This window comes from Enhydra lutris, unplaced genomic scaffold, assembly GCF_002288905.1.
Source record: "Enhydra lutris kenyoni isolate GAN:26980312 unplaced genomic scaffold, ASM228890v2 scaffoldscaffold12, whole genome shotgun sequence".
In the NCBI taxonomy this organism is placed as follows: Eukaryota; Metazoa; Chordata; class Mammalia; order Carnivora; family Mustelidae; genus Enhydra; species Enhydra lutris.
Window position 1 is genome coordinate 25,453,602 of NW_019154096.1, and position 15,598 is coordinate 25,469,199.

Below are 15,598 nucleotides of genomic sequence, written 5' to 3' on the forward strand. Positions count from 1 at the left end.
AAGGAGGTCTAGGTTTGCCTGCAGTGGGGACGGGACCACCCAGGTAGCCACCCTCCCAAAGTCAGGCAGGAAGCTGGCTGTGAAGGCTCAAGCACTATAGGGCTTCTTCCAGAAGTTTCAGCCCACCCCAGGGCCTGCCCTTACCCTCCTCCCTGTAGGAGAGGGATGAAGGCAATGTGGGGAACGCTTGCGGGCCTCCGTCTGTTTCTGGGCTGTGGGAAGATGGTTTGCGGCTAAGCTGTTTTTTATTTAATGTGCGAGATTGAAACGTCTCCTTTTCTCCCCTCCTGGAGAACCCTGGCTTTCTCTGACTGGCTCATCCATAATCTCCAAGTGTTTTATTATGTTAAATCTGTAGCATCATAAATACTTATGAGTAGAATTTACATTTGAGAGACTTATGAAGAAATCAGTCCCCTGGGGTCCTGAACAAGGGGGAGGGAAGCTGGCAGCCCTAGCCCTTGCCCAGAATCTCACATTCCTGTGGCCTGCCCAGGGTCCCGGGGCCGAAGCAGTTGTCTCGGCCATCCCCTGTCCCAGAGCAGAACCCCTGACACCAGGGCAGCCCTTGTCTAGACTGTCTCTACCATCTTGACGATGTCCCTGTCCCCCCGGCAATTCTCTCGGCCCAGGTGGAAGAAGCAAAGAGAGGCCAGCGTGTCCCCGTTATTGCACGTGGGGTGGGTTCCGTGTAGCACATCTCATAAAGCTTCGTGGGCATTGAAGAGAGCCCCACGCAGGACCCCTGAGGACCTGGGGCAGAATGGGTCACGTGGCAGGTGATTTGCCGGCAAGGAGGAGGCCTGTGCAGGCGAGGGACCTGCAGGGACTCCGTTGCTCCTGGCCTGCCTTTGGCATTTACCTCCTCACCTCCCACCGCCCTGGGGGTGCTGGGCGAGCAGTCCCCCAGCTCCCTCCAGAGCAACCTTCCTGTAGGGGCAACTAATTACCTTGTTGGGACAGGCTCCAGAGAGCTCCTGGGACACCATCAGCATTCCTGGCATGGACTTCGTCTTCACCGGGGTTGGGAGGAAGTGGTTAGAGGCAGAGCCCACACCTGAGGCTGGCTGGAAACTCAGTATTTCCAGTGGTCTGCCTGCCATGCTTGGGGGGGTCAAGAAGCAGAAAGTCTCCTTCTACTGCTAATAAGCCTTGCCTGTCAGTTTGTGTGGTCCAGCAGGGACTCACCAGGTCCCTCCCAGGCCCTCTGTCCACCCTGGGGGGACAGGGAAAACAAGACAGAGCACTGTCCTGGCGGCACTCCTCCTGTCTCTAGTCTGCCCTGGGCCTCCTTCTTGCCCCAGGGATCTGGTAAAGCTTTTTGGCCTCCGTCGCCACCCTCTCTCTCTCCGTAACTATCTTAATATTTACAATTGTAAATGGGAATGTTATGCTGACCCAGGCTCTGAGCTCTTGCTGGCTCTTATCTTTGGGGCATGGGGCAGCTTCAGCTGCTGGGAAAGGGTGGAAGGCACTGTGCGACCCGGCTGAGTGTGGAGAACCAGCCCGAGCGTCAGAGGTAGGCCTAACAACCAGCTTCCAGGACTGCTGGTGTGCACTTACACTAGATACTCTGGGCCCCCAGGGGTCCAGTTGCTCTACCTGGCTGCCCCCCAGCTCCTGCCTAGGATGAGGCCCCTGCAGACCCTGGGAAGATACATCATGGTGCGGGGTTTCCTAGAAACAGCCCCTGCAACAGGGATTTGAAGTGTGAGCCCTTTACTTGGGAGGTGAAGGTAGGAGAATGGAGGCGGGTGATGAGAGGGGAAAGCAGCCAATAAAGGATGCCTTACCAAACCAGCTCCCACAGAAAGAGACCAACCTTGACCTGCCTGGGGACTCTGGGACCCAGTGTGGAAGGCACACCTGAGGGGGAGGGAGCCGGGGTGTTTATCCACCCACTTCCCCCCCTCCCCATTGTTGGTTGAAAGCTGCTCTTGGGAGATGTTAATTACCTGTCACTTGCGGCCTGCTTCGAGGTAGAGGGATGGTGCATGGGCAGGTCGCCCACCAGCTAGAAGTCTTGATGTGCCTCTTTGTGTGCGTTAGCATTCTTGGTAAAAAACAACAGAGACACAAAAAGGGTTTTCTCATTCTTGACCTGGAAAACTAAAATCAGGGCTGCTGCCACACGTAGCTGCACATTGCTGGGTCTAGGAGATCGTGTATGTGCCCAGGGCTGTCCTCTTGCACTGTCCCGGGCTCTGTGTGTGTCTGCCTGGCTTCATCCCAAATGTGGTCTCTCTCCATGCAGCTGGCCAGGTGACAACCAGCAGCCCCCAACACGGTCATGGCAGGGAAGGAGCTTCTCTCCACCTTTCAGTCCTGGAGGGCCCTCACTGGCCCTGCCTGGCTCACATGCTAATCCCAAACCCAAACCAGTGACCTGCCCCTGTGGCACAGGACACTCCAGTTACCCCAGACCCAGTCATCATGTGTCCATCATCTGTGGCTTGGTCAGGGTGGCAAGGTGGCCAGCCACCTCTCCAGAACAACTTGGCATGGAAGAAAGAGTGTGCCTCAGGGAAAGGATGCTGGCAGACGAAACCTGCACATGTACCCTACACCCTGCCCTGAAGGTCAAGCCTTGGCACTTAGCAGCTGGACCTGGCCCTCCAGGATAGGGCTCCGCTTCCCTCCAGCCTCTGCTCTTGATCTTGCCTGCAGTCTGAGGCCAGGTCCCTGCACGTGCCATGTCCCCTCTCACCAGACACATGCCCTCACATCCCAACACTCCTTATACTTCAGGTTGGGTACCTCCTCCAAAAAGACTCTACGACCCTCAGGCTGGGTTTTGTACTCCCTTGGATGCACCCAGAATGCCCTGGGGCCCTCCCGGTGGAGCACTGTGCACACTAAAGCAAAATGCCTGACCGGGGCTGGGGTCACCCAGCAGGTGGCTTGACACACCGGAACTATCTGATAAATGTTTGCATAATAGACACCAGAGAGAATGCATGTTGGCAGATAGCCCTGGGCGGAGGCTCAGCAGACCTGGGTTCTCTTCCCCTGCTCCCCACGGAATCACACCGAGACCTTGAACTGCCCCTTCACATCCGCAGGCTTCCCTCTACCCTTTACGCAGCAGAGGTGGCACCTGCCCTCCCTCCAGCGAGGATCAGAGCTAAGATCAGAGAAAACTCCAGTTAGCCCGGAGCCGCAAAAGCACTTTGAAAAATCCTTGCTTCTCACGCTCATCATTTCACACCTATTTATGTACATATATATGTAGATACTTTTTTTTTTTTTTTTTTTACCTTTCAGGTCTTTCTTTTTTATAAAATTTTTTTTATGTGTGTATAACTAATCTGGCTTTTCTCCCAGCCCCTACCCACTGGTTCTCAGGAAAATTAACCAAATATCCAATCCGGCTTAAAGCTTAGTCTAATCTGATGATTTAAACAGCCCCTTTCCATGATATTCTCTCTCCCTGGAATAAAAATGTGCAGTTTCCTGGAGAGCCAGCCTTCCCTGCTCCTCCCTTCAGGGAAGCATCTGGGCGGTTGGGGGCCCAGAGGAGCGTGTGGTTTGCGTTGTGGGTATGGGGCTGGCCCAGGGCTGCTCTGGCTTGGCGTCAGCGGCTGCCCGTGACAGCTGAAACCGTCGCAGGAGAATCCTTCTGCCCCGGCCTGTTCTGGACCACCCAGATTCCCTTCCTTCCAGGGAGGCCGTAGAGTGTCCTTCTGAGAGTACAGACTGGAGCCAATCCTCTCGGGGTCACAGTGAGTGACCTTGAGCAAGTTCTTTAGCATCTCTGACCTCAGTTTCCTTCCTTGTACCTGCAGGACGGTCAGAGGGCCTGTCTTGCAGGGCTGGCGTGAGAAGGCAACAAGTCAGCATGTAGAAACATTCCGAAGGGTACTTGGCACGGGTTTAGTGCTATCTGGGTGATTGCTCTATGATGACGATGGTGTTGGTTTACTGCTCGTCTCCCTCCTCCCGCCACTGCTAAGTTTTGGGAGAAGGAAGCCCAGAGGGTGGTGACTTTGTTGAAACACTAGCCAAAGCCAGTGGGAGCTCAGCTTGAGAGCAAGGGCTTGCCTTGAGACCTCCTGTCCTGTCCTTGAACCTCACAGCAAGATGAAAAGAAGCAATATCCACTGAGCATTTGCCCTGAGCTGATGCTGCCCCTGCACTCCACACGCTCCCCTCCAGAGACCCTCACCACCACCCCTGCAGGTGGATCCATCCTCCTCCCTGCTGTACAGACACAAGAACTGAAACCAGAGAGACGGAGTCACTGACCCAAGGCCACACAGCTAGTGAGCCAGGAAGGCAGGATTCAGGCCCAGGCCTCCCGGCTGCAGAGTGTCCCTTAAGAACCTTCCCCACCAGCCCAAGGGGATCTGTGACTGCTTCTGGCATCCCCCCACCCCACCCAGGGTTCCGATTCGAGTCCGTGTGCTAGCCTCGCTGACTGTCATGCTGGCCATCTTCTTGGTGATGACTGCACTAGTGAAGGTGGACACCTCCTCCTGGAGCTATGGCTTCTTTGCTGTCACCATCATCTGCATGGCGATTCTCAGCGGGACCTCCACCATCTTCAACAGCAGCGTCTTCGGCATGACAGGTTCCTTCCCCATGAGGAATTCCCAGGCACTGATATCAGGTAAGAGCCGTCCTCCAGACAGCCGACCAGGTTAGTCTACCTGGGGGGTCATGCAGAGGGATAGGCAGTGACCCTTCCAGAAAAGGCAACAAGTGTTAGCTCTATTTGCACTATTATTGGGTAACAAAGCACCCCAAAACTTAGTGGCTTCGAACCATAGGAGTCATGTCTTTGGCTCACAGATCTGCAACCTGGGCAGGAGTCGGCAGGGACAGCTCAGCTCTCCTCTGCCCTGCACGGCATTAGCCGACAGAGTAGAGCTGTGGGCTGGAGGGCCCACTCTGAGAAACTCAGCCAGGCTGGGGCCTGGGGCCTGAGGGGCTCCTCTCTACCAGGGTCTCGGCATGGCCTGGTGGGCTTCCCTGGGGCATGGTGCCTGGGTCACCAGAGTGAGCATCCCAGGAGACCCAGGCAGAAACATTATTTCCTTTCATAGCTTAGATGTGGAAGCCATTTATGGCCACGCCCACCATAGCCACGATCCCACGGGTCTTTGAGGGGAGAGAACACAGACCCACATGCATCAGCGGGAGAACATGAAAATCATCCTGTAAGAAGAGCAGCTGGGAGGGAAGCCAGTTGTAGCCCCTTTCAGCAAACACATCCGTCTACCGAGTGCATCTCCTGCAACAGCATTCCTTTCTTCCCTTCCTCCTCGTCCCCTCGCCTTCTCCTGTCCCCTGCCTTCTCTTTCCTTTGCTTTCCTCTTAGCTTCTCCCCCTTTTCTTCCTTTCTCATTTTATAGAAGACCTACTATGTGCCAGGGATTCAAAGATGAACAGACCCTGCCTCTCGGGAGCCGATAGCCTAGCAAATAAGCACCTCCATGACCCTGAACTTTGGCCGTCTCTGGAAACGCAGATGCACCACTTGGGTCAACTCCTTTGGCTGAAGTTTGATGCTGATCCTAAGCCCGTGGTCCAGGCCTTTCGCAGCTCTGTTCCCTCGCTCAGATGTCCCAGCAAGAAAAAAAGGAGTAGGGTCAGTAAGAATCTGTGCTTTCACAGAAGACCACCGTCCCTTAACATGAGACTGGGAACTCAGCAGCTGTGTTCAGCATCGAGCACGTTGTGTGAAGGAGGGTCATAAGCATTGGCCCGCTTGAAAAGAATTTCACAAAGAATCTCTTCGGTGTCCATGAACATCACTAATAGATCCGTTTCTCTCCCCCGAGCCTCCCATCCCTTCTCAGCTCAGCACTGGTGGTGTTCCTACCTGCAGATCAGAGTTCAGATGTGAGCTCAAGTCTGTTTGCCATTTTGGACGTAAGATTAGGCTTATGGCTCTGTCCGGGGAAATCCTTGGGTCTAAAGTAAAATGAAAGTGAGCCCGTGGCTAAGTTTCTTGAGTACAGTCAACATGCCTGTAGCAGGGCTTTGAGAAGGACATGCCTAGCCTGAGGGAAATGGCCCCCAAGCACTGGATGTGATCTCGTCTGTCACCTGAGTCTCAGAGAGAAACCTGTCATCGCCCTCCATCCTGCCAGCAGATGTATTTTTCCTTACAACCACCTTGCTGGCTACCTGTCTACCAGTGACCAAACCCACAATTTATGCTGGCAGGGGGTCCTTCGGATTCATCGGGCCACCCGGGAATCTTCTCGAAAAGGGGACTCTCTTGTGAATTTTTCAGAAATTCCATGTTTGAAAAAGTGGAGAAGTCCAGCTCTCACACTTCGGTACTGATTACCCCAGGCCCTAAGCCAGTGTCATCACTCGGCAGGGGGTTGGGAGGGGCCATCAGATGCCCCTCGCCCTGGAAAATCCGAGGTGGCCCCAGCTCCCAGAGGCCCCAACGCCATCTCCCCAGACCCCGTTATTTCTGGACCAGAGGAACCCATCTGTGAATTCTGCGTGTGTAGGCATCCGAGGAACAATTCATTTGTTTTGTACTGGTGTTTTTTTAAGCCCCTCATTTGCATGTATTTCCATAACCGATGAGATAAAAGTAGGGAGTCATGAAAGATGAGCTCCCGGAGGCCTGGTTTGTTGTTGATGATAATATTGTAAATTCCCTACAAGTTGGGGAGAGAGAGGGAAATCAATAGGCGGTGATGTTAAGATCTCTTCCTTAGGCAGCCGGCAAGTGTCTTACTCAAATTGAGCTCCAGTTCTTACAAAACATCCAGGTGGGGATTACAGCTTCTCTGAAGCTGGCACCCTCTTGGCGAGGGGTTTACCCTGTTGTTGCTGCTTTGATGTAGGAAGGACAGAAATAGCCAAACACCTAATCGGGAATCTGAGAGGTTCATAGGCACTCCTCTGTGCCGGGCACCATTCTCAAGGCTTTCGGGCTCAGGATCCTTTTTATCTTCACAAGAGCCCTTTGATGTGGGCATTAGTAACATCCCCATCTTACAGCTGAGGACACGGAAGCACAGAGAGGTTCAGTGACTTGCTGAAGGCCACACAGCCAGACGAGGTAGAATCAGGATGGGACTCAGATGTTCTGGTTCCAGAGTCTGCTCTTTGTCTTCGCTGTGCTAACCTTGATCTCTTTGCTGTCCTTTCAAATCCCGGATCTCCGGCCCCACCTGGGTGAATAAAGCTCACAGGGAGGTTAGGGAAGAAGGATCTGTGGTGGGAGGCGGTGGGCTGTTCCCAGCAGAGCTGGGGTCAGAGGGGTCAGGATCCCAGAGGGGTTAGGCAGAGTGTGGGTGAGGCCCTCAACCGTTGCCCTGCCCTCGGCTCCTGCTCTGAGCAGCACCCAGCAGAGAGTGCCACCTGGTCACATCTGCGTGGCAATGACAGGGCTGTCCCTGCCCACACAGAACACTTTGCTGTCTGCTGCCTGCAGTCCCCCACCTCCTTGTCTCCCTGAGAATCTGTATCGTGGCCTCCTGGCTGTCGATGCAGGCAGACGCATTCATTCAGCCGGGCAGGGCGGCGCACTCACCAGACCTCGGGGGTGGAGGACGAGTATTAGCTCCATTTTCCAGGCAATGAAACAGGTGGAGAGGAGTAAATGACTTGGGGGCGCGCACGGCCGTGTCTAACCTCTGAGTCTTGCCTGGCACAGGTTGACTACCCACGGTTGTGAAGGTTCAACAGGGAAGTAAGGTCCATCCCCCATCTCCCCACCCCGCCTCCCAGAAGTGACAGTGTGATTGCAGCAGAGAAGGGGACCGATACTTGTCGAAAGCTGGCTGTGTATGGGACCTTTCCAGACATGAGCTCAGGTCTCACAGCAGCTGTTCAAGGCAGGGCTTGTTAGTCCCAATTTACAGACCTGCACACTGGGGCTCCAGGGGGTCGTGTTAGCCTCCCCAGTCGCACGCAGTGAACAAGCCGCAGGGTCAAGGGTCAGAGGTACACCTGTTTGGCTCCCAAAGCCGTGGGTCCACTAAGTTGTGCCACCTCCTCTGTTGGTAGTGGTCAATGGTGGTGACATATTTTCACATGGGTCACATGGCAAAGCCCTTGGCCAGAGAACATTTCATGTGGGAGGGTGGTTGCATGCTTGTGACTGTGAGTTTGTGTGTAGGAGTGTTATAGCACAGCAGTGTGTGTGTGTGAGTGTGTATGAGAAAGTGTGAGTGAGTGTGTGTGCTGTATGTGCAACCACATTCACGTGCATGTGTGCCACACTTTCCATGGGGCACAAGGTCAGCTCTGTGAGCTCTCGGGCTGGTGACACAGGGTTTCTGTAACCGATGAGGACTCCCGGGATGGGCGGTATTGCTCAGAGCCACAGGTGGGCCTGTGCCAGAACATTCCCTGAACCTCTGATCCAGTTTGCTTGGTGGTGGCTTGGGCTTAGGGTACTGGAGAGGAGCTCTCTGAGAAGTCCCACCCCTCAGTGGAAAACTGCTGACCCTAGAAGAAGGGCGGTAAAGAGAGATGGAGGTGAAGGTAAAACTCTGGAGGGCGTTTGCCCCTTCAGGCTGCAGCTCCCACAAGCCCATCAGTGGAAACCTGGGCTGGGGACATGACCTCCGATACCCTCTTAGACTCAGAGCTCATGGCTGCCCAGCCCCCTGTGTCTGCTGGGGCGTCAGGGCCCCCTAAGGACTACAGCATCTCTGTCAAGCAGGGAGAGTTTCTACCCCCGTTCCATGAAGGCTGAGCGGACGGGGGCATGCCCGAGTCGCAGGGAGGTGGGCTCACCCCCCCATTTCCACGGCCTCCTGTGCTCCCTGCAGGAGGAGCCATGGGGGGCACCATCAGTGCCGTGGCCTTGCTGGTGGACCTGGCGGCGTCCAGCGATGTCACGGACAGCACCCTGGCCTTCTTCCTGACAGCAGACGTCTTCCTCGGGCTCTGCGTCGGGCTCTACCTGCTGCTGCCGCGGCTGGAGTACGCCAGGTGAGGCCCCCCTCACCGTCGGGATGTTCCCCCAGCTCTGCTTCTTTGTACCCGCTGTCTCCCCAGGCCTCTCCCCACCTCTTCTTGCACTTCTTTCGTGCTTCTTGCTGCTCTTTTAACAACAGCCCTCAACTTTTTCTCGCATTTTATTCTTGTCAAGGCATTTCCTGATCCATTATCGTATTTGATGTAGGAGAGGCAGGAATCATTTGCCCTGTTCTGCAGGTGAAGAAATGGAGCCCGAGAAGGCCAGGGGGCCAGCCTGTGACCGCACAGTGGGCGAGCTGGCAGAGCTAGGACCCAGGTCCTAGCTCTGCCCTTTCCCGCGGGGACCCGTGTTGCCTGGTGGTGCTGAGCTCAGCCATTTACGCCTGTGTGTCTTTTCTTCACTTTTTCTGTGTGCAGTTGTTACCGCCCTTCCCCATTTTACAGATGAGGAAACCGAGGCTTTGTCAGCTAATAGACGTGTCCAGGCTGCTCACCTAGTGAATCGCAGACCCAGGTTTGAACCGGATTTGTTTCCAGAGCTGTGCCCTTTGCAACATTTTTGAGTCACGGAATGGGCAGAAGGCAGGAGGGTCCCAGCACTCCTGCTGTGTCCCTGTGTACCGTTTCATAGTGCTTCACACGAGTGTGTCTCCAGTGGGGTGGCCAACCTTCCCTGTTCACCTGGGACTGAGGGATTCCCAGGATGAGGGGCTTTCGGTGCTAAAACCGGGAAAGTCTCAGCAAATGGGGACAGTTGGTCACCTTCGTTTCTAATCTCACTTTCCAACTGAAATCCTCACAAAACCCTTTCCAGCTGAGCCTGTGAGACAGAGAACACCCAGGGGCTATGCTTGTCCCATGGAACCTTCTTCTCTGCCGATTAAAACTTTGGTCAGGACTCCTGGGTTTACAGAAACGCATCAGACGAAGGAGCTTTGGAGGCAGCCAGGCTCCTGGGGCTGCTCAGACTAAATCTTAGTTAAAAGGGAGCCCATGGGCACTGCCCCCAGGAGGAACGGACCCCCAGGCAGTGCGGGGGGCTGCTGGCTCGGGGAGGGCGACGGGAGGGCGACGGGAGACAGAGGTGGAAGAGCTTGATGAGGAAGAGGTTTGACCAGGGGAACTTGGCGTGGAGCCCTCTGAGAGCTGACTTCAGGCCGGGATCTGCCACTGAGTCTAAGGGGAAGTAAGAATACTCCTTCCCCTAAATAGCGGTTGTGGAACAAGACAGAGTTCAAGTCTGCAGTGCCTGGCTCAGCATCACACGGGAAAGTGGTTTGGAGGAGGAGCCCTCCTACCGACTCGATTATTACCTGTAAGCACTTAGGATGGGCGGCCTGGCAGGGGCCTCAGAAGCTCACGGCTGCAGGACCCGTCTATCTTACAGAGGAGGAAACTGAGCTCAGAGAGGGGCATGCCTGGCCTAATGTCACATGGGGAAACAGAGGGGGGCTGATACCAGAACCCAGACATCACTGAGCTACTGTTCTCCCAACCCCACACCAAGCTTTCTGTTTGGGATGTGGTCATGTGGTCAGCCTATGTCTCCTGGCTTTCAGCATCTGAGGCCCAGAGAGATTGAGTGACTCGGGCAAGGTCACACAGCAAGATGGCAAGGCCAAGCCACCTAAGTGTCTTCTACTCTGGTGAAAGTAGCAGAAATTGAAAATATTGATTATATCAGTGTTGAGGATATGGAGGGAAAGATACCTTTATAGACTTATTAGTTATAATTCTATTTTGAAGGGTTACTCTGTGTGTGATGATCTAGCTGGAAACAGGCAAACATGGTACTTGCCCCAGGGAGCTGTCTTTTAACAAAGGAGCCAAATGATAAAACATAAACTAACCCAATGGTTATAATTTGTGGTCAGTGTTTTTGAAGAAACCAATGACTGCATAAAGATTAACAGGGCCGGTGACTGGAGATGGGGCAGGGGAGTGGTACAGAGCAGAGACAGATTGGTCTTACCTATTTGGAGAGTAACAAAATTTTAAAGAAAAGCTTTTTTAAAAAAAATAACATATAATGTATTATTTGTTTCAGGGGTACAGGTCTGTGATTCAGCAGTCTTACACAATTCACAGCGCTCACCATAACACATACCCTCCCCATTGTCCATCCCCCAGCCACCCCATCCAGCAGCCCTCAGCTTGTTTCCTGAGATTAAGAGTCTCTTATGGTTTGTCTCCCTCTCTGGTTTCATCTTGTTTTCATTTTTTGCTCTCTTTCCCTGTGATCCTCTGTCTTGTTTCTCAAATTCCCCATATCAGTGAGATGATATGATAATTGTCTTTCTCTGATTGACTTATTTCGCTCAGCATAATAGCCTCTAGTTCCATCCACCTCATCGCAAATGGCAAGACTTCTGGGTCTTTGATGGCTGCATAATACTCCATTGAAAGATACAAACGTTTTGATCCAGAAATTCCTTCTCTAGAAATCTGCTCTACTGAAGTCCTAGCATACAGGCGCAAGGCTGCGTGGGACTCTTCATTGCACCATTATTCATAGTAGAGAGAGATTGGAGCTAACCTTAATGTCCATCAGCGGGGGAGCAGTTAAATTGCATATGCATACAATGAAGTATGCCACCCAACAGAGAGGCATTGAGTCACGTGTCTCCATGTTAACAGTTGGCCACAAGATACTGTTCTAGATGCAATTATGGGCACACATGTGTATATCATAGTTTTGCATGTTATTTGGGCTGTTATGTAACACATTTGTATACATTATTTATATAATAGATTTAGGAATTGCCCTGTTGTGGGAAGTTTTGCAATGTGTATAGTTTGATCCCTTTTGCTTAAGAAACAGAACTAGGAAGGACACGTGGTGGGGGGAGAGGGGACGTTTGCCCATCCACGGAGCCATACACACCAGATTTTTAACCATCCGGACCTCCAAGGAGTGAGACCAGACAGAGGTGGCCATACTCGTTCTAGTCAACCATTTTCCTTCTGTATTTTGAGTTCATTGCATCAAGCTTGTGCTATTTTTATAATTTTAGAAAAATTATATTTAAAGTGCTATTTTATCTCCATGTCTTCACCAAAGCAAAATGAAAACAATGGCTCACTACGTGGCCGTTAGTGCTGCTTCCCTCTGTCCCTGCTCGCGGCCAGCCTTTCAGGCAGCACCAGAATGGGCAGGCCAAGGACTGTGCGGGTCTCCCTGTGGCTGCCTGGGCACATATGTCTGAGGGCTTCCTGAGGCTTCATGCACCAGGCCTGTGGGTCCCTTGCCCATGTCCCCAGAACTCCCAAGTGACCCTGCTTTCTGGGGCCCTCTGACTGTGAGCCCTCTCCCTCTGCAGGTTCTACCTGAGACCTGTTTGGCCAGCCCCTGTGTTTTCTGGGGAAGAGCAGCCAAGCCAGGACTCCCCCAGCGCCCCCTTGGCAGCCCTCAGATCCCGCGACTCCTCTATACCACCCCTCCGCCCCATCCTGAAGAAGACCGCCGGCCTGGGCTTCTGTGTCGTCTACCTCTTCTTCATCACCAGCCTCGTCTTCCCCGCCGTCTCCACCAACATTGAGTCCCTCGACAAGGGCTCGGGCTCGCCATGGACCACCAGGTTCTTCGTCCCCCTCACCACCTTCCTCCTGTATAACTTCGCCGACCTGTGTGGCCGGCAGGTCACAGCCTGGATTCAGGTGCCGGGGCCCAGGAGCAAGATGCTCCCCGGGCTGGTGCTCCTCCGGACCTGCCTCCTCCCCCTCTTCATGTTCTGCAACTATCAGCCCCGCGTCCACCTGCACACGGTGCTCTTCCGGTCCGACCTCTACCCGGTGCTCTTCACCTCCCTGCTCGGCCTCAGCAATGGCTACCTCAGCACGCTGGCGCTCATGTACGGGCCGAAGATCGTGCCCCGCGAGCTGGCTGAGGCCACGGGGGTGGTGATGTCCTTCTATTTGTGCTTGGGCTTGGTCCTGGGCTCGGCCTGCTCCACCCTGCTCGTGCACCTCATCTAGAAGAGGCGTGATGGCAGGAACCTCGGAGCCCTGCGACAGACACTTAGGAGCCCCAGTGGGTGGGGAGCGAGTGTCGGGAGGGCTGGGTCAGCGTGCAGAAGAGAGCGGCAGCTGGGCCCGGTGCAGAGCCGAGCACGCCCGGGCCTCCCGTCTCCCCGGGGAGCTGGCAGCCGTGCCAGGCACACATTCCAGACACTTTCAAGAGCTCTCCTGAGACCTCTGAAGGAGACCAAAAGACATGCGAGTGGGGCCCCGTGACCACAGTTACCCAGAGGACAGTGGACATGCCCATCACCTTTCTGGTTACATTCCGCCTCGTTTTACAGCCTCTTATGAACTTTGTCGCCAGTGTTGACTCCAAACTGTTACAAGGCCAGTGCCAAAACCCGACCACAGGCCCTTCGCCTCTCCCTGTCTTGCTCCCTCCTGGGGACAGCAGGACGTAGCAATTCCCAGCCCTCCCTCTCCAGGGGGTTCCCCTAGAATAGAAATCTCCTGGAGGGACACCTAGCGGCTCAGTGGGTTAAGTGTCGGACTCTTGATTTTCAGCTCAGGTCTTGATCTCAGGGTCCTCTAGTGAGTTTGGGCCCCGCGCTGGGCTCCATACTGGGCACGTGGAGCCTACTTAAAAAAAAAAAAAAGTCCACTGGAATAGCCAGTTCTCAGGCCCAAGACCCAAGGCTGTGCAGACCCCTGCTTTCTGTGGGCGAGAGAGTACCCGCCCACTGGACAGGGGACCCCAGAAAGACAGGCCTTCTAGGAATCCTCCATTCCCTAAACTTGGACTCTAGAAGGCTCCCCCATCCTAGAGACTGAGGGGGTCAGGCCTGGGAGTTCTGACAGGGATCCTCCACGTGGTCTGTGGCTTGCTCTAGGGTGGGGGTCTTTTCACGACCATGTTTACAAGATGTCAAGCACCTTGGTTCAAGGGCATAATGAATACCTGGATATTTAATGAGAGCCTGACTGGTGGCTGGATTAGTCAGGGTCGCGGCCAGAAACGGCATCCTCCAACTGGATGATGTGAGGATATTTGAAGACAGGGTATAGGAATCCTATGGGGTTGTGCCTTATATCCCAGAAATAGTAAGGCCCTGGTACCCTTACCCAGGGCTGGGGGCAGGGGGCATCTCCAGCCTGCTTTGACCCACAGGAGGTGTACGCCCTTCATCCTTCCCTCCTTCCCATCTCCTCGGAGCCCCTGTGCACTGAGCCACAGCCAAGCAGTAGGCAGAGCAGTGGGCCCTAGACTTGGAGGGGCAGCAGGTGTCCCGAAAGGGGGCACCACCCTCCTGGGCCCATATGCACATCAGGATAGCTCTGCAGCTTCGGCCAGGTGCTGAGTGGTGCTCTGTCCTGGTTTGTCCTGCATCTGCTGTGTATTTTGAAGCTGTTTTTGCAGCAGGCAACCCTCAATTTGTGTGGCCCCCCAGGATGGTCTGATGTGAGTAGTAATTTACATTTCTCTAGTTCCTTGAAGGCTTCTGCAGCGCTGTTCCTTAGGGGAGCAGGCTGGCTTGGGAATCCGAGAGAAAGGAGCTAGATCAGACCCAGGAGTTCTTTCTTGAGAGTCATGCAGGAAGAACAGAGCTTGCCCCCCAAGAAGCAGCAACCCCAAGGACCATCAATCCACCTGCTCCTTCTCGGAAGAGCTCGGGCACCCCGGTGTCCTGCAGACAGCCGATTAGCCCTGGAAGCAGCCAGTAAGCCACCCAGTGGGAGCAGCTTATGTTCCCCTCCTTCTCAGGCTAGGACACACTCCCTTTCTCCGGCCAGAGAATTAGAGAAGACACCCTGGAAAGGTTTTCTGAAACTTGGTATCTAGAATACAAAAAAAATTTTTTTTAGCTAAAAATAAATTCTCCTGTCTCTCCTCCCCTTGCAGGAGCTTGAAATCTCGCCCTTGGTTTTTTTCCCCCACCTCTAATGCTGGTGATCATTTGGTGGCAGTGGTCTGGCTGGTTCATCCCAACCTCAGGCTGAAGTGAAGGGGCAAGAGAGTAGCCAGGCAGGGGTGGAGGGGAGGGCGAGGGGAACAGGCCAGCTTCCTGGAGGAGGAGGCATCGGCTGCTTGGGGGCTGGTGGGGGTGATGCCGACTTAGTTGCTCACCTTTGTGAGCATTTCACAAGGGATCATTCCTTCCCAGGGAGGGAGGGAGGAAAGTAAAAACACGTCTCCCAGCAGAAGGACAGACAGCGGTGTTCAGACACGGTTGTTCCCAGGCACTGGACTTGCTCGTGGGGTTAGTCTCACATGACCACAAGTGTGGAACTAGCTCACGCGCTTTGGGGAGTGAACCAAACTTGCTGAAGAGAAGGATATTTTTCAGTGTGAGGGTGGGGGAGTCCCCAAGAAGCTGGCTTTGCCTCCTAGTCTCTGATTCGATCCCAAGGGCCAGTTTTTAGTACGTGCCCTTGTCTATATTCCAGACCATACATATCTTTATTTTCCTCCTTTTATTCAACAAAGAAAGCCAGAGGCAGCCACCAGAGCGGACTCTTCGACTAGCGAGTGACAGGCGCTTCTAAGAAAACGCTTGTTCCTACAAGAGGGGATGTCATTTGCAAAGGACGACTCCTCCTGCCATCTCTGGCCCAGGGCTGCCTCGAGAAGATTTGGGGCCCCCGCAGCAGCTTGGATATGATGTGGGAGGAGGTCACTGCAGGACCCCGGCTTCTGAGACCATGTAATGCTTTAAAGAGAACTCCAAGTAGAAGAGAG

At 54.1% G+C, this 15,598-nt stretch overlaps 1 protein-coding gene across 1 annotated transcript in view; it reads left to right on the plus strand.

The window, feature by feature from the left end:
- LOC111145212 (solute carrier family 29 member 3) overlaps positions 1 to 14,746 on the plus strand; it is a 37,500-nt gene extending 22,754 nt beyond the window's left edge. Inside the window, exons 3-5 of the mRNA XM_022499946.1 lie at positions 4,383 to 4,609; positions 8,751 to 8,913; positions 12,222 to 14,746. Coding sequence (XP_022355654.1) covers positions 4,383 to 4,609; positions 8,751 to 8,913; positions 12,222 to 12,876 — 1,045 coding nt within the window. The 3' untranslated portion in view covers positions 12,877 to 14,746. The remainder of the gene's footprint in view (positions 1 to 4,382; positions 4,610 to 8,750; positions 8,914 to 12,221) is intronic.
- Positions 14,747 to 15,598: the final 852 nt, after the last annotated feature.